Raw genomic sequence first — 27,644 nt, 5'->3', positions numbered from 1 at the left:
ATGTCCTTGGTTGGAATCCTCGTTCCGGTTTAATGCATTTTCCCATAGTAATGATTTTAGGGTGTATGTCTCTCATAATCTTGGATTATGAATGTTGGCAATCCATGCATATCTGGCGATACCCATTATAGTTAGCGTTCCGGCTGGCCCCACTTACCCAAAAAATCACTGAAGATGACACGTTTATTTCATTCCTATTTTAACTGGGTAGCCCATTCAATGGAATCCACTGGTGTCTCCCATGGGGCCCAGCAAAATTACAGTTTTTGACTTGGGAGGAAATCCACGGAATCAAGCAGGGGCAGACAACCCAATCTACATATTGACCCAGGCAGGAATCGAGCCCGAGCCACAACGGTGGAAGACGAGGACCGCTACGCCAACCTGACTCCCAAATGATGACACAGCGACGAAGCGACCTCAACGATATATGACAAGGACAACATCAACACAACTGATGACAACTTCTCATGAGAAGAAAGTAAACGCCAAAAGAAGCATGGCCAAATTGTGATGGAGTCCTCTAAAGGCCAAAGCAGTGCAAACGATCCTTTAATGACGTAATGGCCCAGGCTTGCCCTTATCGTTTACAGGCCAACGATTCGAGGCTATAATTTTCTTTTTGTATACAAGTAAAATAATCCAACATCCCAAATGCGAAATTCTTTCCGATAGGTTTGTATCTTAGCTGAACTCGGGGTTGTTACAACCAAACAAACATGATGGAGAAGGCCCATGGATGTCGTCTCGTGATGACTTCCTACATGTTTCACTTTGAGGATATAAAGGTTTACACAGCTTAGTGTTGGTAAACACAAGGAGAGTGTTCCGCAGGCACTCGGCCCGTCAAGGCGTGTACACTCGAACCGTTAAGTAACGTCTTGGGATTGGTTGGCAAACGTTTATGGTTGGCAAACTTCAACTTGGCTGGCTGCACATTAACACGCTGCTGCGTCATGTTGTTACATTTTTTTCTTGAAATTAGAAAATCGTTATTTAACAGGGCTCCTTTCCCTAACTCATTCACGGAGGATGCTGACATGTTACCTTACACGATTTTGACTGGAACGTTGAGCCTGAGTATTTCCTGCCGTTCGTTTCGGGTAGCGTGACATTGTCACGCAGCAATTTCCACTCGCGTACTCTTTAAATTTTTCAACTTTTTCAAACTGCATCATTTTTCATAAACTGTTGTCAATGTTGGACGATTAATACAGTCTTTTGTGGCAAACGGGGCATCAAAATGTAGCTTACAACATTCCCAAAGGTCTATATAAATGACGTTATCATAAGACCATCAGATTTAAAATTATGTCCCCTCCAATGAGTGTGGCCTTTTTTTGCGGTGTTTATTATGTCTGACAGAAACTTCTCCAGTGGTAATTGGAGACGACAATGATACGAAGCAAATATACAAAAGAGTTTCAGGTTGGATATGCATGTACTTTTAGTTGGACAAGTGAAGTAAATCCATTTGCGTGATTAAGGCACCGTTTCGTTTGTATATACGCCGGGTTACCCAAGAGCTCCGCCGGCGTGCATTATTTCCAGAGACCGTTTTCGAATTTCCCTGGTATGCTGGACACATTGCCAAAGGCATTATTTAATCGAATTTGCAGGTCGGGAACCAACGAATGATGGCAGTACTTATAGACTGCATGTAGCACTGAATTAGCTATGTAATTTTGAAAAGATTCATGTGTTGATGTAGTAATTTTCTGTATAGGCCTAAGACAAAGTTAAACTGAGTCAATAATCGCAGCGGTATCACGGAACCGTTATCTATTGAGATTAACTGCCAGATTGATGTCGGTATGAAGGCGGATTATTACCTTTTTTTGACAAGTTCCTGTTTACCGCTGAAACGCCAGAGATGATTGTCATTGACCACTGCGGGGTAAACTGAAGCTGCAGAAAATTACCTTTTGAGGAGCGTGTTTGCTCAAGAAAGGAAATTTACTACAAAAAGGATATATGCGCTGACATATCAGGAGCAGAGCTGAATATTGCATGGGTGGTTTATTAGAAGTGGGTAATGAGGTTATATTATCATCAACCTTTAATATAGCGTTATGTTTTTGTGCGTCCATCTAACTTATCGGGTGTTACCAATATCGATTTTCGAACTTACCCATATTGCCTAAGACTATACCTAAAGTAGGAAAGTAGAACACAGTTCATACGATATATTTTCCAAATTTGCATGGGTGGTTTATTAGAAGTGGGTAATGAGGTTATATTATCATCTACCTTTAATATAGGGTTATGTTTTTGTGCGTCCATCTAACTTATCGGGTGTTACCAATTTCGATTTTCGAACTTACCCAAGTTGCCTAAGATTATACCTAAAGTATGAAAGTAGAACACAGTTTATACGATATATTTTCTAAACTTGCATGGGTGGTTTAATAGAAGTAAGTTATGAGGTTATATTATCATCTACCTTTAATATAGCGTTATGTTTTTGTGCGTCCATCAAACTTATTGGGTGTTACCAACATCGATTTTCGAACTCACCCAGATTGCCTAAGACTATACCTAAAACAGGAAAGGTAGAACACAGTTCATGCGATATTTTAAATCTATTTTCCCAACCAGATTCAGTTGGTTAAGTAAACAAGCTTAAGGCGTGGGTACCTCTGTGAGTTCCTATCAACTTTCCCAGCTGCGCCTGATAAGATGTAAACCAAAGAGTCAGATTTTATTGATTGGAAGAGCTTCACTGCAATTCAAAGCAATCAGGGGAAATAACATTCCACTCCCGCGCTCGCAATTGCTACAAAATTAAGGATTCGGGAATTTGTCGTGTTTTTTTTCTCTTTCTCCCGCTCCCCGTTTACCAGAAACGCGCAAGATGTACCTTGGGGGCAGTCATCATCTTCACCCGGCCGGGGAGAAGTGGGGAAGATTTCATCAGTCAAGGAACGTCAGCCCTCCGGTCATTTGAGCTCAGACTTAATTATTGAGCTATCTGGCTCGGAATTGGTAGGGCTAGCCAAAACAGCCCCGAGAAAAGGCGGGTCGTTCCCTTCTTACTCTTTTTGACCATTTTTGGTTTCCCTCTGAAGGAGTCCCGGGAGGTTACATCAATTTAAAGGGTGGTTAAACGTCCCGATCGGCAGGCCTTGTTGTTCCGAAGGGAGGAAAGTGGATAAGGTAAGTATTTTGGGGGTTGTGGTTGGGAAAGAAATTAACGCAGGAATTCTCTGACTCGAATCATCGCAACGAACTCGATAACAAATTTCCTTCGAAATATTTATGTGGCATGTCGTTTGGCTGGAGGGTAAAAGATATGGGCGCTGATGAGATTTGATTTTATTTGGGTTAATGCGAGGAATCCCTTGCGTTACCAAAATGGATAAAAACAAGTTTACTGCGGATGACATTCTTAGCATAGTTTCTTTTTCGAGATCAGGCCAGGACCAGAAGTCCTGCTGTTAAATTGGCAATTGTGTTGGCTACGGAACCGTGCGGCGGTATCTTAGCGCAACTTTTAGAAGTGAACAGATAAAAGGTTTCATTGTTAATTTTATTTTGAATCTTTGGATCAGATTATTCGTCACCAAACCATTTCTGGTTGGAAACTTTTTATTTGAAACAGCATTATTGTGTTAAAAAAAACCCAACTTGGTCAAGGGGAACTGGAATTCGACAGACATAATTCTTGAAATTTTAAGACTTTGGGGAATGGGAGGACGGGGGGGGGGGGGGGGGAAGGAGGGGGCCTAATCACCCCCTCTTACACACGGCCATGCATGTATAGTCTACAATAGACCTGTGTTTTGAGGTGCACATACTCGCGTTCACCAAACTCTAATTGTTACTCGGCATTCACAGCTGGAGAGTGCGACTACTGCTTGTCAGATAGTCTCCTCACAAGCACAACCCACACAGACCTTAACTTCCGGAGGTTTTGCATCGATCCATGTTCCGGCCCGGCATACGGGAACGGAAAGAAGTACTTCAGTGCCCACTCCAAGAACTCAGTAACTGCAAACACACCGTCAGTATTCACCATGTAAAAAACTTTTTTTTTCTGTCATGAATCAATACATGAAGGCGAAGCATGATTCATGCATTTCACATGGTCATATTTTTGATGGTCTTGGACCTACGGGTAAATGTTCTAGAGGACCCGTGACAGCTGCACTCGACCGTTTTCTGAAATGCTTTGAAGGAATGAGGAACATATTCGGTTCATCACCCTGTTTAAACTGTGATGTAAAAATAACACCAATATGGTACTAATATTGATGCAAACCACGAGGTGTTGTTAGAAACTCAATTTTTACAGGGAACATTCTTCCAATATACTACACCCCAAACTGTCTTCTTTGATTATTGTCTTCTTAGAAATACCCCTTTGTCATTTGTTATTTTATCTTATACCATTAAGCTTTTGATGTCTAAATCAGTGATTAAAAGTAAAAAAAAATGACTAAATGAGGGGGGAAAAAGTTCAAGTTTCAGGACACAAAATAATGTTCAGATTGTTTTCCTACAAGCAGCTTTAGGGAGTTGCCCCTGTTTTCCTCTTATCTCGCTTACTGTTTCCCTTCCAAAGGCCATTTTAGTCAGGTGCTTTTCTTACTCCCTTGTTTTGATGGCCTCTCCAATCCCTCGCCTTGTTTCCTGTTTTTCTACAATCTGTCACAGACTCAAGTCGATGGATTTCTTGTCGCTCCCTGCGCAAATCATTTTCTCGTTCGAGTGGCCGTCTGGCCTAGTGTAGGGAGATATCCACACGCGAACAAGAAGAACGGACAGGGCCGCTCAGTGCAACCTGCATTCGGACCCTCCTTTGTAATGCCCCAGGGTGACTGTACGGATCTGCTCTTTCCTTCCTAGATGGACAAGACGCACAAAGCCGAGCATGTCACTGCAGCTACTTACATCGCGTCCTTGCGTGTGGATCGATAGCCCGTCAAAGCGCGGGATTGGCAACGCGAGAAAGGATGAGCCATTGCCGCGAGGCCTGGGTTACTCGCTCCTCCTCAGCCGGACTCCATCCGCGACAAGTGCATAAACACCTGCTGAGTGGAACTGCAGTTGGACAGGCCGACGGACCAACAGCTGGAGGGAAATCTGAACGGCGCAACAGTTCATTGCGATCGCCTCCCCGTTTTCAAACGAATCAAGTCCCTAGTCATTGTCGGGTAACTTTAAAATTAATGTTAATATCCTGGTTATGTTATTGATTGCTGTTAAAGTTAATGTTAAACAATGTACTCCTAGACTTCTAAAGAGACAAACATTTCCCCCAGATCTCCATCAGTTCACCGTTATTGTACCTTCGATTACTACATAATTGACATCACTCTTGTAAATCGATTTACAAAACCACCTGCTAACTACTTTGTTTAGGTCGATAGAGGTCGCACTTTATGCAGTTGCTTTCATCGAAAGCTGCGGCTTTGTGAGGTTAGCAAACAAGGATTTCCTAAATAATGTGGAAAACATTACTTCCACTTGCGATGGAGCATACGACTTGTTTTTACTTCCCAAGTAAAATCGGTTATGAGCAATTTCATGAAACTCTTTGCATACAAATTTAACTGGCACAAACAAATTGTGAGGCAAAAGGAGACCGTTAACATGAAATGCTGTTCTCGGCCCTCTGTCGGCTGCTTTTCAATACGAAAACACTTTATTTCCCCGTATGATTATTTTACTTCGCAACATTATCATGCTCAGATGTTAATTTAACTTAACCTTCTTTGTATTTATTGCAAATTCGAGTCCAAAATTTGAGAAAAATATTTGAGCATCACTATGCATGGCTCCGCTCGTCAGTGAATAGTCTTGTTCCCTGACCCCATTGTCCTTTGGTCTTCAAAATGGGGTCCATTTAAACTAGCAGTGAATCTTTCATTCATTGCACGAAATCCGTGTAATGTATATGCAAATTAAGGCATGACGTCAATAGGTCTGAAATCCCGCTTCCTGAATTCAAAATCACAACGGTAATGCTTGAAACTTGCTTTCATGGAGACATTGGTGATTTTGTGTACTTTTTATGACGGTAAGATAAGCGTTAGTTTTTTTGATCGTGTGTTACTAATGAGCAGCGTCCATGCACAAATTTATTGATGCAATCAACGGCTTTGAATGGCAGCTAGTTTACCGGTCCCCATTCTATTATTTTTTATTGGGGGGGGGGGGGGGGGCGGGAAACAGTCTAGCCAGTGAAAAGTTAAGCGGTAATTGCTAGCGATTATAGAGGGCGCCCTTCAAACCGAACGGCGCACTTCCCACTCCACAATTGACCTTCAAGGGTACGCGCCTGCAATAAAATTCCCATAGACACTAGTGCTAAATGCCCATACTTCAAAATTCATTTAAAAATACTCAGAACTCTCACAGGTATTCAAGCTGCACAGAAAAATGATGATCAACATGTCATCTTTCATTTTCTTTTCAATTTTGGGTGGGTTGACCATTGACTTTTTGAGATATTCTCACCCAAAGAAGAACACCCCTAAAACGAATGATGTTTCCCAAACTGGAAAAGTAGCCATTTTGAAAAAGAATCCCTCCACAACATGGCTAAATAGCGCCACTTTCGGGCCCGATTGCACGGATTTTTGGCCTATTTACAGGCGTGCACCCTCAAAGATGCAGACCTGTAAATTGACTCCCATAGATCTGAGTGATGATTACGTGTAATTCCAAAATATATTATTAATACTCTCAACTCTCCAATGTGTTTGAGGCACCCACCAAATTCCAAGTTATTTCATCATATTTCATTTTCTGTTCAATTCTTGGGTGGTAATCCGATCACTTTTGGGAGAAAATTCCATCCAGGGATTATCACCCCTCAAATTATTCCTGTGACCCATCGCCATTTTGAAAAAAAAAATATGGCTGCGCTCCATGACAAAATACAACAATTTGGGGGCCTAATTCCATCTGAATTTTACAGAAATACGAGCTCGCACTCCTGTGCACAGCTTCCACCTATTTTTTTCTTTTGACAAACCTTCAAGTTCACGGCCCACAAAATGCTTTAATAAAAAAAAAATTGAGGGCATACAAATCGTGATTTGGCCCGCGTAGGCAATTCAGGGCCCATTTACTGGTCTGCACCCACATAGACTCGTGAGGAGATTTCATTTTGCTCTAGCAGAATTTTGCCGTTACTTACGGTCACCTGACTGTAATTACGTCGACGTTTTCGGACGATGGTCGGGCCAAAATTAGCTTGTTGACAAAGAAACCAATCAATTACTTTGAATTAAATCTGCTGGAAGACAAACCGGTGCAGCATGGCCGATAAAGGGAACACGAACGGACTGTTCCAGGTGCCGGGGGTATATACCTTCATGACTTTATTATGCGTATGTTGTATTGGATGCATGTCGGCTTCATATTTCATGGTGAGTATCATTTTTTATGCCAGTGGGGAGAAGCCAGAAAGGGAATAATATTGCGGTAGCGTATTTTTGTGTTGGATGCATGTCGGCATCATATTTTTATGGTGAGTACCATATTTGTTTATGCCAAAATGGAGAATAATATTGCGATAAGTGTATTCCGTCTGTGCAAAACAGGATTAGAGGTATTTTGGGGTTAGGTTTATCCGTCGGAAAATGAAGAGAAACACTGAAAGGGGATCATAGAAGAACATCTGGGTTAAAAGAGTTTTTATAGAGTGAGTAAAAGGATTTATTTCACAGGTTTTTCTTTAACACGAAAACAAAAGAATGTCCACACTAGGTATGTAACGTAAACATGTCTGTGTCCGTGCGTTCCATTTTGGTTAGGTTAACTGTTTAGTGTGGTCATATGAAAAGTCAGACTTCAATCTCAACCAAACTTGGTGACAATAATCTTTGGGTTGGGGGACTGAAGGGTGCAGACTAGTATTAAAGTCGGTCCAAAATTGCATATGCCAGTCAAATAACGATTTGCATGCCCTTCGGTATAAGAGCATTTTGTGGGCCATTAACTTGAGGGTTTGTGAAAAAAGGTGGAGGCCGTACGTCCGGCCGTGCACAGGACTGTGAGCTTGTACTTCCGTGAAATTTGGATGAAATTGGGCCCAAAATGCGCTCTATTTTGTAACGGAGCGTATCGTTTTTTCAAAATGGCGATGGGCTTCAGGACTATTTTGGGTTGATCATCTTTGGATGGACATTTCTTCCAAAAGTCATTGGATTATCCCCCCAAAAATGAACAGGTTTTATCATCAGGATTGCACCCTTTAAAGGGAATATACATCATTTGCTTTTGCTGTAATTTTCAGAAATGGATGGAATTGGGGGGTTGGAAATATAAAGCAAATATAGTTACACTGACTTTTTGGAGGTTTTGGGTTCGAAAATGCTATAAAAACCAAGAAAAACGGTCATTTTCCTGTAGTCTGGCTCCCTGACTCCATATAAGAAGAAACAGAGCAGTTTACATACATTGGGGAATTGTAAGGTCAGGGAACCAGTCTAGCTGGCTCGTACCCGTTCATAGGTTTGTAATCGATTGCAAACAAGTGCAATGGTCAATTGGGGCCAGTATTTGAAAAAAAGCCAGTTGTTTCCAACGCTGATCGGCCGATCAGCGTTGGAAATTGATACAAAAATACCACTTTTCTTGAAAATGACAGTATACCAGGTGCCATAATTTTACAGGATGCTTTAGACTGTCATTTACCAACATCCTATTAAGGTATTTCGCAAAAACTTGGTAGTTTTATTTTTCGATGTTTGCAAATGTTGTATATTCCCTTTAAAGGGTGCAGGCTAGAAAATCGGTCCAAAATTGCCTTCGCCGGTCAAATCTCGATTTGCATGCCCTAAAATTCTTCGGCATTAGACGTTTTGTGGGCCATTAACTTGAGATTTTGTGAAAAAAAGAAGAAGGGTGGAGGCCGTGCACAGCATTGTGAGCTTGCAATTCTGTGAAATGGGCCCTAAAAGCGCTCTATTCTGCAAATGAGCGTTGGCATCGTTTTTCAAAATGGCGATGGGCTTCAGGACTATTTTAGGGATGATCATATTTGGATGTACATTTCTCCCAAAAGTCATTAGATTACCCCCAAAAATCGAACAGAAAATGAAAGATGATGACATCAGCTTTAATTTGATGCGTGTCTTGAAAACCAGACTGAGTTGTATTTTTAATAATTTGTGGAAGTGCGTGAAATTACAACTACGGTCTATGGCAGTGTACTCACTCGTCTGCATCCTATAAAATTTAATGGTACAGACCAGTAAATCGGTCCATAATTGCCTACGCCGGCCAAATCACGATTTGCATGCACTCAAATTCTTCGGTATAAGAGCATTTTGTGGGCCAAAAACTTGAGGGTTTGAACCAAAAAAATATGTTACACCTGATGATGTCATGATGACTTCACAAAATGTTTCACATCTTTGGACAGGGTTCAGGATCATATTACCATGCAGGTTTATCATCATCCCGTCAACCGTTTGGAAGACATTTCTACAGTTGAATTCACCTAACTTTGACCTTTCGGTAGCCCCTGAAAATACACTGATTATTTTGTTCAAGAGTAAATGAGAGAGGTTGGTCACTTTTCAACTAAAATCGCTTGTAATTTGACACCCGATGACATCATCACGACGTCAGAGTTATATGCACTATTCAGGGTCAGTGATACCATAAACCATTGAGGAAAAAAACCCCCCAAAAACCTGAACAATTTCAAAATGGTGAACACACCCATTTCAAACCGCCCTCGAGTTGAGACCGCCAAACAGCAGCACAACACAACCCGACCGTGATATCAAGAAATGTGGAAAATTAGGCCTTATATATTGTTCCTCCCACACGCCACATATCGATCGTCTTCCTGTTTGCACTACGACCTGTTGAATCGTACGTGTTGTCAACTATTGAAGACTCCATCATGTCATCTGAATTGCTGTGGCCATGACTTTGTTTTGATGGATGCTCGCATATGCATTTTTAAAATGCATGGATATAAAGAAGGGGTTTGCCCCGGTGTTTCTGGCAGTGGCTGCTTAATGCGCCGCAGCACCTTGTAAACCATTATAAAGGTGCTACATAATGGTTCTCATATTTCTCATGTACTTCATTTACCTGTCTCTAATAATAGACATAATTTCCAGCGCCTTGAGTACCTAATTGTTGGTAGACACGTGCGCTATATAAGACTTCGGTATTTTATTATTATTATTATTATTATTATAAAGTGTTTAATAGTTTGATACTGGATAATGTGAATAAGTTCACATGCATTTGTACAGCGAACACAATGCTTATATTTCATTCCGGACATTCGATATTTACATGAGTTTAAGGTTTGAATAAGACTGTTTCTTTTCTCAAAATCTTGGTTAATATTAGGCCTGTATTCGTACATAAAGTATGATTTTCTGTCATATTCAAACATATTTAGTATTCGATGTAAGTGTTTTTTTTATGGTCTCACAGCGGTTTTTTTTATCTTCAAAAAGATTATTTTTTCAGCAGGATTTATTTTAATCGGTACGGGGATCGGGCTCACATTTTTTTCTTTCCACAGAATCATGTGACTCCAAATGCATGCTCTTAGAAATAATTTCATTGAGGGCGGCCATTACTTTACAAATCTGTTTAAACTCTTAACACTATTTTTACAGTTCAAGTTTTTTTTTGGGGGGGGGTGTGGAATCATATGATTATCTATATATATAAGAGAGAGTTTAACTCGGCCTCCGAGACGATGTTTGCTCATGAAAGGATCCGAGACCGCGGGCTCCCGCGGCGCCAAACTCGCTCCACGTCCGTGGAAAAATACGGAGGGTGTCTTCCGCCGGGTCGCACACTTCGGGTCGTCCTGATTTTCCCGTACGGACCGGCGATCCTTTTCGTCTATTTTTCGTGACTGCGTTTTGCACAGGAATTTTCCGTCGTGTGCGCTTTCACGTTGACTGCCTGGCCGCCCCCTGTGCTGGCTTTTCTGCGTGTCTAGACTGTGCGAGGTCAGCGAGGTCAACGTAGGGGTTTCGTTTACGTGTTCTACTCAGCCCTTCTGCAAAAGCGTTCACCAAATTGTGATATGGGGTGACCTTGGTAAAATATTTTTTCTCCATGGTGCGTGGCCACCAAGTGTCCCTATTCTTTCATATGCTTCGCTTGCCGCCCCTTCGCCGAGTGCAACGAATACTCAGAAGGACTACACATTAAGTATGCCTTGCGCGGTCTGACCAATCGAAAGTCTACACTGCGTAGTATTTCCGGGCTATGCAAAACTGTCGATGGCAACGCGTACTGCAGCCTGCTCCACACCCTGGAAACGAGGTTGGGTTTACGGTGCTCGCTATTTGCATGATTTGAAGCACAAGCATGTGAGTGACGTGTATAGTGCTCTGTTGCTTCCATCGTGTGTTAATACAGCTCCATGCTTCCACGTCCACCAAGCAAGGCTGTATGGAACGCCAAAGAGGCATTTAATGTGATCATCGAATCGGTGATGGACTTTTGCAATCGGTGATGCATATTCACGATCGGTGATGGACTTTCGCGATCGGTGATGGACTTTTACTGGTGATGCATATTCACGATCGGCGATGGACTTTCGCAATCGGTGATGGACTTTTACTGGTGATGCATATTCACGATCGGTGATGGACTTTCGCGATCGGTGATGGACTTTTACTGGTGATGCATATTCACGATCGGTGATGGACTTTCGCGATCGGTGATGGACTTTTACTGGTGATGGACTTTCGCGACCGGTGATCAACTTTGCAATCGGTGATGGACTTTTGCAATCGGTGATGGACTTTTGCGACCGATGATCAACGTCCCATCACCGATTGCAAAATCCATCATCGATCGCCAAAGTGCATCAGTTATTGAACGTGCATGCCGCTGTGGCTTAGGGTTTCTCGTGTTGCCCCTGACGGTGATATTTGTTTACGGTGTTTTTGTGTTTGAAAGTGTCTTTTTCATATGTGAACTGCTTTTTTTTGTTAATTAATGTGCGTAAAATGTTTGTTGTTAGTGTATGCCGCTGTGGCTTTGGGCTTTGGTGCTGCCCATATTGCAACCGGTAAATGTCCAATCGATGGTATCCGGAATACAAAAACACTCCTCTGTGGATGTGGCATAAACACAATGATTTGTTTTTATCCAATAAATGGTAAAACGTTTTTTGCACCTGATGATTGATGGGTGGGCCATCGGAGACAGCATATGGCGGGGTTTATTGGGGGGGGGGGGGGGCCTGACCAGGCATCCAGGGGGCACAGGAATGCAATCACATCATCATCATCATAAATCCATCTAATAGCCAATGTTGGTATAGATATGTGGGGCCCTCTGGTCACTGAAGCACACTTAAGCGAGCACATGATGGACAGTACACAGAGGAACTTTCCTTGCAAATGTTTTTCCACCACCACCACTTACATCCGCCAGTTATAGTGCTCCAAGGTTTCAAGAGACTATATCAATTACAAGGATTAAACTGTTCGCAATTTTTAGGATACAGACAGCCTGCTCCTCATATTTATGGGGCAAATGGAACCATTCAATCCCTTGTTTTTCTATTTTGTTAGGCTAATTTGATACTTGCCGTAGCGATCTCACTGTGTCACGAGGCTATGATGTTTTCCTGACTGAATGTACATCTGTGGGAAGCTATTTTTTTGTTATTCAAGTTTAATTTGCATTTGTTATCATTTATTGCCACATATATCTCATTTTCATATAGGCCTACATGTATTTCATTTATTGTCAAGCATATTGTGTATGCCGTGGCTTCGAGTTTCTTGTGTTGCCCACTACTGCTGGTCGGGCCTGGTGTTGCCCCTAAATTGTGTTAATACGGTTATATGTTTTATAATATGTCCGTTCTCACTTGCGAACTCCGTTTTTGTAATGTCCGTGAAATGTTTGCAGTTAGTGTATGCCGCTGTGGATTTGGGCCTTTGGTGTTGCCCATATTAACATAACCATAACAATTAACAATTCAAACGGTATATGCCATATCACAGGTATCCGGAATAAAACACTCCTCTGTGAATGTGGCATGAACAGAATGATTTGTTTTATAATAGGCCTATACCCTTCGGGAGACACTAGCTTTAGCGTCACACACTTGGAGGCAAAATATTATCGTCGCAAATAGACTCGATTGCTCGTGGTGGAATTAGTAAAAATTACCCGGCGAATTAAGGTAAAATTGGAGTTACGGGTCATTAAAGTTGGGGGGGGGGAAAATGTGTGCACTAGTTTATGGGAATGTTCCCCAAATAGCCAATTATGGGTTATTATAAGTTATTATTTTTTATCATTATTATTAACATTATTATTATTTGGGTTGATTATCACCATCAAGCAGCTCAGAAGCTGAATTGCACAGTGATTTACAGTAAAAATTGAAATGAATTAAAAATAAACACATTTCACGAGAAATCGAAACACATACAAAATGCACAACAATCCATTATTGTCAAAAACATATACACTCGGATAATGGCAATTAAAATTGTATACCTTTGAATATCCTATGTTGAACTATTGATGAGTCTGGGCTATTTCGAAATCTCTTGGATGAACTGGGATACTCCTTGAGTGTTCTACTCGATCTAAGATTCATAGTGTGCCAACTTTTTGATTGAGGGAACCACTCATTAAATTTGCCTGATTTAAAAGCACCTAGAGCAAAGTTTGTACACATAGTGGTTCTTCTACCATAAAGGTGATGTAGAGATAGAGTAATACGGCAAACTCTTTTGGATTGACTAAATTAGGTTGGTCTGTTTGAGTGTAATGCTTGAGTGCCAAACCGGCGATGCGTTTGCTAAGACTGGTCTAACATAGGGTAACAAGTTCTTTGAGTAAAACCAGTTTCTTTCAGTTTCCTGAACATGAATAATTTTCTATTAGCTTAACCAATCATCTCAGCAATGTGTTTCTCATGTCCTTAAATTTGAGTCCGAGTATTTTTTACCAATACGTGATAAAAGGTTTTTGCATAATATGATGATTGATGTGTGGGTCATTGGAGACAGCATATATGGCGGGGTTATTGAGGGGTCTGAGCAGGCATCCAGGGGGCACAGGAATGCAATCACATCATCATCATCATCATCATCATAAATCCATCTAATAGCCAATGTTGGTTTAGATATGTGGGGCCCTCTGGTCACTTAAGCACACTTAAGCGAGCACATGATGGACAGTACACAGAGGAACTTTCCTTGCAAATGTTTTTCCACCACCACCCCTTACATCCGCCAGTTATAGTGCTCCAAGGTTTCAAGAGACTATATCAATTACAAGGATTAAAATGTTCGCAATTTTTAGGATACAGACAGCCTGCTCCTCATATTTATGGGGCAAATGAAACATTCAATCCCTTGTTTTTATATTTTGTTAGGCTAATTTGATACTTGCCGTAGCGCTCTCAAGTGTCACGAGGCTATATGATGTGGGAAGTTATTTTTTTGTAATTCAAGTATGATTTTCATTTGTTGTTATTATTGCCACATATCTCATGTTCATATATTTCATTTATTGTCAAGCATATTGTGTATGTCGTGGCTTTGAGTCTCCGCTGTTGCCCACTACGGTTTGGTGTTGCCGTTATTAATATAACCATAACAATTGATAAGTCGACCGGTTTTCCCTATCATTGGTAATGTGGCTATAAAACACCGTGATTTGTGCGTCGCCAGAATTTTTTTGCAGAGGGGCAAAACATTTTTCTCCCCGAAATACCTGGATTTTTCCAGCATATTCACGATTATCATTTTTCGAGGGTGGGCATTTTTCAAACAATATTACTTCGCGCCTCTTTTTCTGTCTTCTTCCCCCATCTTTTTTTTTTGGGGGGGGGGGGGCTTTTCCGGGGGGGGGGGAGCGCCTCCGTGCTCCCCCCTTGTGACGCCCATGGGTGATCATCTTTCACGATCGGTGACCAACCTTGCATGGACTTTTGCTATCGGTGCAGAGTTTTTTTTTATATTATCAAAGTAAGTGGGTGAAAATATCCCAGCCAACCCCCCCCCCCCCAAAAAAAAAAAAAAACCCACTTTCTTCAACTTAAATATGCTGTGATTTCTGGGCGACGGAGGCTGCCGGCGTCATGGGCAGACTAAGCTTTGTTTAGGTTGTCGGTACATAGGTAAGGCGGGCGGGCTAAATACCCCCTGTTCATTTACCGTGGGACGGTATTGTTATTGAGGAAGTGTGGGACCCTTCAAGCCAAAGCGGGAGACGGTCCACGCATGAACGCACACGGTACGGCCGTGCATGGTAACGGTTTGCAGTGGGGCTTGTATGTTTAGGGCAGACAAAAGATCAGAGGATTAGCAATGTACCAGGTCTTTGCGGTCGGTGAGTAGAAGCCGCCACTGATGGGTATGAAACCGCAGGATTCATTGTTACAAAAATGGTTATTTGTAGCGGGAGCCGGGAGTGCCAACCGTGGGACGGTTTGTAGAAACAGGTCACCCGCTTTCTTTTCAAGCGGGAGCCGATAAAAGAGGGGCTCCATTGAAAGCGGCTCCCGGCAAGTGAACAGGGGGTATTTAGCCTGTCCGCCTAACTGTTGCGGTTTTACTCCTATTGGAAAATTTTAGTGTGTTTTTATTTTTACATTATTCAATATTTTCCTTTGATAACTCCGATGTTTAAAAAGACTGTGCACACCGGTGAATAATTTATTATTCATTAGTTAAAGAATAATGTAACCAATTGGGTTAAATAGCGAATGTCTGTTCTGTTTGTACACTATACAATTGACAAGGCCGCTTAAGACAAGCTCGAAAAGATCTCGGAAGTTGCGGCTCGATTGTAGACCGTTGTAGCCTATACATCATGTACATGATGTAAAGGTATGTTCTTAAAATTGAAAAGGATTCCATTATTTTGCTGAACGTCAGTTGGTGCTTGGAACGCGTTTGCATGTGGAACACCCAATTTGTGAGCCCTCATGTAAAAATGATTGACCTCGATCGTGCCCCAATTCCACGACTGTAAAAAAAAAATGGTAGCTGGTAAGTGGAGACCTGAAGCACGTGTTGTTGCGTGGGCTAAAGGGACAAGGTGATTGATTGCCAAAGAAGACATGGCTGGCACAAACCATAGAGCTAGCTCTATTTCCCACAGTGGTCTTAGCAGATTGAGTACCATGCTGCATTACAAAAATGTACACATCGAATCATTGCTTGCTCTTTGGAAAAACAATGATAATATTTTCTAATCTTAAAAATGATTAATCTAAATTTAACTCTTATCAAACACACACACCATGGTTCGAAAATTACATCGGTTACGTGGAAGTAAAATTTATCAGATTTTCGCGAAAGGTATTTAAAAAACAGAAGAGCAAAATAAAGGCTCTGCGCATTTGCAATTAAATTTAACTTGCTCCAGAGCAAGGAACATAGATAAGTATAATACATGCAAATGATTACGACGCAACACACAGATGCGACGGTCGCGAAAGTCCATCACCGTTTCGGTGATCACATTAAATGCCTCTTTGGCGTTCCTGTTTCGCCAAAAGCGGCATTTAATCGGTGATGGACTTTCGCGATCGGTGATGATCTTTCGCGATCGGTGATCAAAGCTGCGATGACCAGTCGTTGAGTAAAAGTCCATCACCGATTGCGAAAGTCCATCACCGATCGTGAATATGCATCACCAGTAAAAGTCCATCACCGATTGCGAAAGTCCATCACCGATCGTGAATATGCATCACCAGTAAAAGTCCATCACCGATTGCGAAAGTCCATCACCGATCGTGAATATGCATCACCAGTAAAAGTCCATCACCGATCGCGAAAGTCCATCACCGATCGTGAATATGCATCACCGATTGCAAAAGTCCATCACCGATTCGATGATCACATTAAATGCCTCTTTGGCGTTCCATAAGGCTGAGCGTTGTGAGTTCGCTGCCCGCCACATGTGTTGCGTTATAATTTCGGGGGCCTGTCTGTGATCAACGAAGGATCGATGCATTGCTTCAAACATCGCGATCTTAAACGCAGTCACACAAAAAATCAACGAAAATGTGTCCGATCCGGCGGAAGACACCCTCCACATTTTTCCACAGACGTGGAGCGATTTTGGCGTCGCGAAAGACCGCGGTCTCAGATCGTTTCAGGAGCAAACATTTCTCGGAGGCCGAGTAAAATTTGCTCTTATATAGATGGTTGACCCAAGTTGAATAACAGTTGACTCGACAAGTTCCTCGCAGGCAGTCTCGCAAATTGTAAGACGTTCAAGTTTACGTTTGTTGAAGAGTCCAATATACTGAAACTTAATTATGACCTTCTTAATCAGCCTTCGCCTGTGTACTACGGCAAGCCTTTCAAGTACGTTTTCTCACAAATGCCACTGCCTCACAAAATGCCAATTTAACAGACCAACGGGAACATTTACAGACTGTTGCCATGGTACATAATTATCATGGGCGTCAATCGGTGGGGGACGGGGAAGCCCTCCACCCCCCCCCCCATTTTAAAGCGGTGGAGACTTTTTGGGTCCCCTCCCCCCTTTTCTTCCCCAAATAAAAATTGTAGCTACTACATGTATAATGATTCTATTACTCAGAATAGCTGATTCAATGACACCAAACTCGAAAATGATGTTTAAAAGATGATCTTTTGCTAAAAAAAAAATTGTTTTAGTGGTCAGAAATTGCCTCAGATCGCACCACAGAAATTGCTTTTCTATAACTGCATGTCTTCTCAACTAAATCCCCCAATTACATTCATCTCCCCACATTTTCATCCCCAACTCTACGCCCTACCCGATCTATGATCGGGTAAATCAACGAGGTATCGATGCATTGCTTCAAATATTGTGATCTTTGAACTATGTTGGGTTGGAATAACGAAGAGTGCATAAATAATAATATTGGCGGTTGTTGGCTGTTTGGCCTTGCTTATATTATGGTTGAACCATGCCAACTTGAATAAAATAGTTAAATCGACTTTTTCCTCGCAGGTCTCGCAAATTGTAAGAAGTTCAAGTTTACGTTTGTTGAAGAGTCCAATACTGTACCTTCATAATGACCTTCCTCCATGATTCAGACTTTGTAATTTTATGGTAACACACTCAACATTTCTATTGCAAATGCCACCTTCACGTTTAATTCCATTATGATTTATTGTCAAAACAGTACAATCAGCCTTCGCCTGTGTACTATACGGTAAGTCTTTCAACTCAGTTTTCCCACATTAACAAACGCGACTGCCTCACAAAATGCAACAGACCAACGGGACAATTTACAGACAGTTATACATGCCATGGTACATAATTATCATGGGCGCGGCGTCAATCGGTGGGGGACGGGGGACCCCCACCCCAACATTTAAAAGCGGGCACTGAATATCGTTTGGTTCCCTACCCCCACTTTTTCTTCCCCGAATAAAAATTGTAGCCTACTATAATATTCTTTTGCTCAGAACAGCTGATTCAATGACTCCAAACTCGAAAATGATGTTTAAAAGATGATCTTCTGTTTTACTATATCATACGTGGTCAGAAATTGCCTCAGATCGCGTCACCGTAAATTGCTTTTCTATAGCTACATGTCTTCTCAACTAAATCCCCCATTTCCATTTAACTCCCCACACTTTCAACCCCAACACAAATACGCCCTACCCGATCTATGATCGGGTAAATCAGCTTGTTTTTTATAAACCACAACCCATGACCTCTACTCACAGTTTAGGGGAAAATGAATGGCCACAACCAAAGGGGCCAAAACGCTGCAAAAACAACTCTTTCTTTACTGGAATTGCTCTTTCGTTAGGGTGGACATTCTGCACTGTAGTGTTATCTTTACATCGGAAACCTTTAGATCATTTCTAAGCAGTAGTGTGAGATTCTAATACGTCCTAGACCTGCATATGGAGAACTTTGCCACCCATTATGTGCAGAAAATCAAAGCCCTGCATGCTCTGCGGTCACACAGAGTGCATTGACCGGGCGACCTTCCCAGCCCCACTGCGCTGACCGGACTATACATAAACAGCAGGTCCCCAGAACAAAAGCGATGTCTGATTTCACAAGAAAAGTGCCCCTAGTTCTTCTCCACCAATCAAACGGTTGTAACATGAAAGGAAAGCCTATTGTGTTCTCTTTCAGAAACCGAAGACGTAAACTCGCACCCTTAGACGAAATGTGCCGTGACCTCCATAGGAAACACGACATTTTCACTGAGTTGCCCACTTTTCAAAGGAAAAGTGCATACAATTGTTCGACTTTAACCATGAAGAAATTATATTCATTTGAAAGAGGAAAACCTGTACTTTATAATGCAATGCGAGGGAGTAATTTTTAACAAACACACTTTCCGCATATTAGGCCCCCAAAAAAGTCTCCGGTTTCTGGTATGGAGCTTGCCCAAAAAGTGGTGCGGCGACGCGGCTTTTTTTTACCTGATTTTTTTGCTTCAAATGTCGGCTGATGACTGCAAATGGTGCCCAACTAAACTTAGTGCAAATATATGGGAGTCCAGAGAGGCCACATAAAGCTTATTCTCGATCATAACCCCCTCTAAAATCACGTTAAAATTGTGCAGCAGCAGGATTCCAGTCAAACCAATGAGTTTGGCTGTTTTGAGACATCATCTTTCATTGAAAAAAAACTTTTTCATTTTGCCGACGCGCATGGCTACGGCGACGCGCGCGCATACCAGAAACCGGAGACTTTTTTTTTGTTGGCCTGAACGACAGTTTGCTCAGAGCGCCTAGACATGAGCCAGTCTTCCCACGTAAACAGAGCTGCACTAGTGGCGAGTGGGCAATGCTCCGTAGTTCTCCATATGAATCGTGCAAACGAAACTCATATCGAAATGAAACAGTCATGTATATGTCATCAAGCAGAAGGGGAAGGGGCTTGGTAGTATTTATTGTAAACTCAAGTTGAAAGGCCACGAAACAAAATCGAGAGTAGCTTTGGCCCTCTCTGGTGGTAACTATAAGACTAAGTCCCGCTCGCATCAATACAGGCTCTCCACCGTCGGGGTCAAGGTTGATCAAAGATAAAGGAAAGAGTTCGTGGGAACGCGGGCCAAACGCCCCGATCGTAACCAAGAAAACAAGCAATATGCATGTATAACCAAAGTAGTTTTGACACGTATACCACTTGTGAAATGAATTTGCACTCACTTGGAAATAACGTCTTTCTGACTTCCTTTCAACCTTTCAGTACAGTTCAACCAATTGTATGCTACGTCACCACGTTTTCATTGAACTTCATTGCAGGCCATCCGAAAGGGCCAAAGTGTGAGGTTGGGAGTCTCGTATATATTGTCCAACTCAGTATTCTTTTGTCAAAAATATTGTGTATCTAGCTTCCTGTTGAGGAGGACCCCTATTGAGTAATCACAATGGTTTCAAGGTTCCTGTCATGAAAAAGCACCTTACGGATTCGTTTTAAACCATATCAACAGGAAATTTCCCGATTTTTTTTTATTACAGTCATGCAATGAAATGAGAAGGATGTAATAAGCTTAGTTATTCAAGACTTTTACAAGATATGATTTCACAGAAAGTAAGTCTCGTTCGAAAAAAAAAATCAGTAATGTAGCGGCACAAGAACGTTCTTCTTACTAAAGCAGTGAACATGCAGTAAAAAGAAAGGAAACATATATAGATATCTCTACACAAATGTATTCGGTATATTAGTATAGGCTATAGGAAACCAGAAGAATCCATATTTCTTTTACATTGCCATGCTCTGTTAAAGTCAGAAATCAATGACGGGCAGGATCTTTAATACACATATAACTATCTTCTACAGCCTAGTATCAGATGATGTTCTGCATCCACATTCGGGGGAAAACTCTAGCCGGAATATGTATGTAGGTCTACTCCTCTGTTTGAAAGAAAAATCCCCAAATCGCACCTCAATGCAGCGGTTTTGGTTTACTCGGACATTCACAAAAGTTCCTACGACGCTGATTTCAACAATTTCCTTTGTATCCATACATCTTTAAGAAGTTTCATATTTCTACTTCGCAGGATGTATTTTATACCTCGCCAGTAAAAATGTGGATGAAACCGGCTGCCATGTCAAATTCAATCAGGGCCGAAGCCAAGCCGATGGATGATCACCCGACGACGTCACTGCCAGAAGACGAAGGCTTCATCAATACGTCAGTGTCATTAATGTCGCCGAAAAAGGATGCTATTAAGGTCGGCGACATGCTGCATTACATAGTTACATGCAGGCGCAAAGATGGCAGCCTTCTTCATTCGGGAGGAGGGTTTTGGTACGCTACCCTGGACTCCAAGGCTAACCCGAAGGCAAGCACCGCTGGTAAAATTGAAGACCACAACAACGGCACGTACAGCATCTACATCTACGCTGGCTGGGCTGGTGAAGCTAGTCTCTCTGTCAGACGCGTCTTAAGCAGGCAGGCCGTAGATTTTATGCTGAACACCATATGGTCCGCTGACGATCGCGTGGTGTGGAGCGGCTTCTTCAATGTTCCAGGTTCGAAGAACAAACCATCAGGCCTCTGCAGACTGACTAGGCATGGGAACTGGACGGGCAAGTGCGTGTACGCAAACAAGAATGCACTCGGCAAGACTGTTTTCCTGTGCGAGAAGCCAAGAGGGGTGGACTGCGGTAATCTCTATGGGACGAAGAGCAACGGTCGAAAAATATCAGCTAGGGTCAGGGAGCTTGCCCGAGGAAAAGAACACTTATTCATTAAGTAAGTTTTTGTTAAAATTAAACCAACTCCACTCTGATGCCAAAAGCCACGGCAAACACCGAACACTATGTAACTGAACCGAAGATCGCATTTTTGTTTCTTCAAAAGAAAACAAACCTGACTAATTTGCTAAAATGGCTCAGGCTTTTGAGACGTCATGACGAATCATGTTTCAAAGCTCTGCTTCTGGTCACTTTGTTACAGCTGTCGTAGATAGATCTCCGTTTGGATAAACATTTTGAGGAGATGTTTTAGGGGTTATATTAAAAACGTTCAACTGTACACGCACTGCTATTGTTTGCAATTCTGCCATGCTTATGTTCCTTATTTTTCTACACAGGCCGATACAACTGGACGAGCCTCCCGTGAAAATATCCGGTAGGTAAACAGGACGAAAATACATGTACTTTTAAAGCGCAGTCATACAACTGTTTTGTCTACATTTTGTTATTTTTTTCATTTATCCAAGATGTCATTCCGCATGAAGTCAACGTAGCGTTTTTTTAAAGAAATGAAGCAACAGTTTGAATGTTGTTATTTCTAATTACCAAAATGAAGGAAACATTGAAATTGAGGATTCTGATTTCTCTGTGGGTTGATAGCCTACTTTTATTACACTGTGTCGATGACTGATTTTCAATTATGTGCAGGATGAGTAAGACAAAAAGGCAACCAAAATGTCAGGAACATTTTTAAATTACGTTCTGCATGTATAGCACTTTCGAAATCTAGGATACAAAAGCCCAATTCGTAAGCTTTCTTTTAGTACAGGAATCCTTAATCACTCATACTTTTCAAGTTACCGAATTTCATACACAAACACCATTTTAAAGTTCTGTCCACGGATCACAAAAAAAGGTAAGTGTTCTTTCAGCAAAACAAAAACAATTCACATACATCCCTATAAACAAAGTTATTGGAGGGCTTTCCTTTGACCGCCCCGTGTTCTTCTTTAACTGACAGGTGCAGGAGCAGTTGCTGCACCAAATTTACCTCAGTGCCTCCCGGACATGAAGCTACCGCCCAGTCAAGGGTACTGGCTGCAAGACAAGTGGCAGTCGCTGCTCTGCCAAATCACTGACTGGACAGAGAAAGCAAAGCTGACTACTTGCTTACAAAACAGGAACATTTTACTGTTTGGGGATTCGACGACTCGTCAGTGGTTCGTCCACATTCTGGACCTGATGGGTAGGAAGTTCGTTGCCCGAAAGGGTGAACCAGGGTTCTTCTGGCGAAGGTATTACGAAGACATCGACATGTCCATCACGATATCATTTCCCAAACAGCTGGTCGGCAGCGCGACCGTGATACTGGACACCGTGCATTACGAACACGACTTGATAGACGAGCTGAACAACACGAGATGCAACTACGTGATCATGGTCAGCCCCTGGGCTCATTTCAGCCAGTGGACGCGGGAGAGCTACACGGAGAGAACCGAGTTACTCCGAGAGGCTCTAATCCGATTCCGCAGGCGCTGCCCGGACGCCAAAATCGTCCTGAAAGGACCCCATCCCCGAGACCAAAAGAACTTCGATGCCTTGATCTACTCCAGCGACGTGATACTGTGGGGGATAGGAGAAATAAACCAGCGCTTGCTTAGCGGGATTGGGGTTTGGTTCCTACCAATATGGGACATGAACTTGGCTTTTCCGGTCCGAAAAACTATCCACATGCCGGTAACAGTCATCCACGAAGAAGTGAAGATGTTCATGAGTTACGTGTGCGGGGACAGTAAGATGCCCGCGTTGAAGGTTTAAGATGTTTAAGTCTACTCGACATTAATGTAATAATGGGATTACAAACAACACATGTGTACCATTTTAAGGGGTTTTAATTTCCTTCATTTTCAGTGAGTTGTTGAAAGTTTATGAAAGTCAAGCCCGCGGGAACGGGGGTGCTGTGGGTGCTGCAGCACCCCCAACTTTTTGGATTGGGGTGCTGGAATATGCTTCAGCACCCCTTACTCCCGGGGAAAAAAATGTTCCAACCAGCAGTGTTCTACGACGATGAAATTGCGCCGCTACGCTATACATTATGCTTGCTCTACAAATATCTCCTTCGTTTTGTTCGTTTCTAGTTTTGCCGCGGCTAAGCGCGGCGCTTCGAAAGTCTAGCACAAACACTGTAAAATATCAACAGGAGGTATTTTCTAAATCTTCAGGCAGTGCAAAATCGATACTTCTCTCAAGGTATCTAAAATCATGACATGTCTATGATATTTCCGCAATAATGGAAGCTTTTACCCGAAAGCAATAACCTCGGCCATGACGATGGTGGCAAAGTTTGCTTGCCAGGATTTGTTTCATTCGATCTGTCAATAGGGGCAAAGTTCATACCTTTCCCCTGAATGGTTTTCTTTTCATTTAAAATTTGCATTGACGTCACTAGCATTCTGTACTCAACATTAACATACAAATAGCAAGGTTCACCGTGACACATTCCCAACCTAAAAGGAGCGGGACGGGCTTTTATTGAAACTAGTCATGCTTAACGCCAATTCCAGTGTGGTTTCGTTTTAATAAAAAAGTTATTCATGTTCTACCCTCTGCAAGTTTTTCCTCATAAAAACTCAGTAGACCGATAAATCCTTGTCTAGCCCCAACTTGGTGAGTTAGAACTATGTGAATATTTTTATGAACAGAAATTCATCGCCTCAGATTGCACCACAGAACATCTGTATTCCAAATTAAGCCAGGACGTAAGGGCTTTGCGCCCCGCTTTCGCATTAATTTTGTCCGTCCTTTATTCCAGCACCCCCTGGCGAAAGTTTGTTCTAGCGGCAGTGATGAAAGTGTATCACAGGCTAAAATGAGAGACATGCTGGCATTATTTCTCTATTTTGAAAATTATGGAGAATACATGTATGTACAGACATCACCTGGGAAACTTAAGACGTCAAGTCAGAGGATTAATTTTTTGTTTGGTTACCATCATGTCCATCTGCAACGGAAATGTGTCAGTATTTCTCAAGATGACAAGTTTAAAACTCTAACACATCTGAGATCAGTTCTCAGTATCCAGCATTCATTTGTCACATATTAACAAATAACTCATGGTCAAAAGTGTAAATATTATGGCATCCAAATACTTAAGATGAAACATCGAGGTTTTTCTATTTTTTATTTTGACACAAGTTTTGCCTATTTTGCTTTGCTGTTTGTTTTCTTTCTTTCTGGTAATGAAACCAAGGATTCCTCAAAATTGCACTGCAGCTCACGAGCCTGAAAAAAAACCTGTAGTGAGGAGACAATGAAAAAAACATTTCAGTTTAGAAAGTGGGAGGAAAATCCCAGAAGAATATTCAGAGGAAACCCAGGCAATAAGGTAGAGACTGAATTCACTGAGTTTTGGAGTGCCTGGCTTACAAATTTACAGCTTGCAATGGGTTTCCTCTTGTAGGGAGTCCGGCGAATTTTAAAGAAAGAAATCTCAAGTTTTGTATCACTGAAAAGCAAATTACACAACAAAATCAATGGCGTTTGAATCAGGCTCATAGGTGTTTGCCCTTTGGAGATACAACAATTTAAATGGCCAAATTTTGAATTTCTATTCTGTAAGATATTATTTACTTTTAGCATGTTTTATAAATCTTATTTTCAAAACCTATCAAAATGCTTAATATCATAGGAATCCCCATTAAATAAACAACAACTTGATTTTTGAATCAGGTTTTTACCACTCATAACCAAAAAGTTACGACCCCCCCCCCCGACCTTCGCACTGTCCAGGCGCGCGCCGAGCAAACACCGCGATGCTACCAGACAATGCCAGACGGCACGCCGTTACGCACGGGCAAAACATAGTTCCAATCCCGCTCCACACAACGGGATAAGTGTCCACGCATTATCACTGTTAATACCGCGGTACCAGACAAAGTCTGGCAATGGCCAATCCCGCTCCAAACAACACGGCAACACGGAACATGCGTGCATGATATCACTCAGTTCATCAAAATGACCATGAATTCTCGGATCATCCGATTTGAATCCAATGGCTTCGAAGAATTTTAAGATCATGGCAAGAGGTAGGGAGTCCAGAGGTTTTGGCCGTATATCTGTAACCACGCAAAATTAGTCAATTTCAAACCGTGCTTATACATGTAATAAGTATCAACATGGCTCTAAAATACAAAAAAAGTATCCTGGTACCACGAGGAATACTGACTCCTATTATTAAAACATTCATTCAGAACTTTGCATTCATTTGGATGGAAAAACGAATTCTGAAATCGCGCTTTCCATATCGACCATTTGCGCCAAACATTACCGTGTGAGCCGGAACTTTCATTTAAATCACCGTGTAAAAATAAAATCGACTTGATAAATCGTAACTGTTTTTATCATATCTTTATGAAAAAAAATGGTACGGACTAGTACACTCGATCGTACCCAGAAAGTTCAGACTTTTACTGAAACAGTGGCCTATAAAAAGAAATGATAAAGCTTGCCGCACCTAGCCGCAAATCAATTTTAAAGGTCGGGGTACAGAGGCGAAACGAGAAAATGTTGTACAACACTGCAACCAGACTAGTCTACTACCACATGTTATTGTACGCAGATGGGATTGGTGCCAGACTTATGTAGTCTGGCACGCGGTAACAGCACGTGGAAAGCTGAAGCGCAGGCTAGGCGAAGATGCTACGTACGTGAGTACGTTCAATGCAACCGTTTCCAGTTCATTCGTGCGTACATTGTACATATATGCGTTCGTTTCACGGAACCCACTGCGGCAGAATCTCGAGGGTTTGATACGGTAAAAAATTAAAATTAATTAGAAAAAAAAAACACATCAAAATGACTGGCCGAGGCCGGCCTCGAGACCTCCAACACTGCCAATAATGTGCCTCGGTTTTAATGCGCGCATAAAACCTCTTTGAAAATAGTTAGTGTGTGATCTCAAAATGATTTCTGTCAACTTTTAGTATTTGTGATAAATCATTTGGCTCACAGCTCCCTCTGTTATCATGTTTTCGAATGGAATTTTTGTAGTTAGAACTTTTCATGTTAATTACATTGTTTTGGTAAATAAAAACGTCACCCGTTTACGCCCTTGTCATGTGAGTGAACGAAGCCACGAGCAAAATTGTATGAAGAACAAAAACGTTGTTGTTGTGAAACTACATGGGTGCCTAGGCTCAACCAATTTTGTAAAACCTTTTTTGAAAACATAGTTTTCGAAATATTCCTCAAGCAAATGCTAGTTATGGGAATTACTTCTGTTATCACTGATCCTGACGATAATTCAGTTTACTTTAATCCTATAACAAAAACAGAAATTCATAAAATAGTTTTCAAATATAAAAACAACAAGTCTCCTGGTTTGAATGGTGTCACACCAGGGTTAATCAAATCTGTCCTAACCAATATAAGCGATCCCCTATGTCACTTTTTTAATTTATCTCTATCTAAAGGTTTTTTCCCAGATCCAAAGTCACTCCTATATTTAAAAAGAAGACCCCGCTAAGCTTGGTAATTATAGACCAATTTCGGTACTATCATGTTTTTCAAAGATTCTTGACAAACTTGTGTACAATAGGACAGTAACATTTCTAGACAAGTATAACCTTATTTCTGATAATCAATATGGTTTTCGATCTAATTTCTCCACTTCAATGGCACTTATTGACCTAGTAGATAAAGTAGTCAAAACCTTTGAGGAGAATGCCTTTTCAGTTGGTATATTCTTAAATTTATCAAAAGCTTTTGATACTATAAACCATGATATTTTTCTTCATAAATTAGATTACTATGGACACCGCGGGGTTGCCCATGACTGGGTTGTGAGTTATTTGAATAATCGTCAACAGTGTACAAGTTTTAACAATTGCCTGTCTGATTAAAAAGGCATCTCGTGCGGAGTACCCCAGGGCTCTCTTTGATTTTTTAATCTATATTAATGATATTTCAAAGACATCGAACTTGTTTTTCTTTATATTATATGCTGATGACACTAGTTTATTCTATTGTAACAAAGATCTTATTTC

The 27,644-nt window shown here is 41.6% G+C and overlaps 1 protein-coding gene across 1 annotated transcript; it reads left to right on the top strand.

The window, feature by feature from the left end:
* Nucleotides 1–20,970: 20,970 nt before the first annotated feature.
* LOC119723714 (NXPE family member 1-like) lies at nt 20,971–23,550 on the top strand. Its single transcript, XM_038194514.1, has 3 exons — nt 20,971–21,658; nt 21,999–22,036; nt 22,622–23,550. The coding sequence occupies exons 1-3, from the start codon at nt 20,988–20,990 to the stop codon at nt 23,416–23,418; spliced, it is 1,506 nt and encodes a 501-aa protein (XP_038050442.1). The 5' UTR covers nt 20,971–20,987; the 3' UTR covers nt 23,419–23,550.
* The last annotated feature ends 4,094 nt before the right edge of the window (nt 23,551–27,644 follow it).

This window comes from Patiria miniata, unplaced genomic scaffold (assembly GCF_015706575.1).
Source record: "Patiria miniata isolate m_02_andy unplaced genomic scaffold, ASM1570657v1 HiC_scaffold_17, whole genome shotgun sequence".
NCBI lineage: Eukaryota > Metazoa > Echinodermata > Asteroidea > Valvatida > Asterinidae > Patiria > Patiria miniata.
This window is presented reverse-complemented; position numbering and strand designations above follow the sequence as displayed.

Coding starts and splice junctions, on each gene's coding strand:
- LOC119723714 (XM_038194514.1), top strand. CDS start 20,988: ATGTGGATGAAACCGGCTGCCATGTCAAATTCAATCAGGGCCGAAGCC. Junction 21,659..21,998: donor AAAGAACACTTATTCATTAA/GTAAGTTTTTGT, acceptor TTTTCTACACAG/GCCGATACAACTGGACGAGC. Junction 22,037..22,621: donor GCCTCCCGTGAAAATATCCG/GTAGGTAAACAG, acceptor TTTAACTGACAG/GTGCAGGAGCAGTTGCTGCA.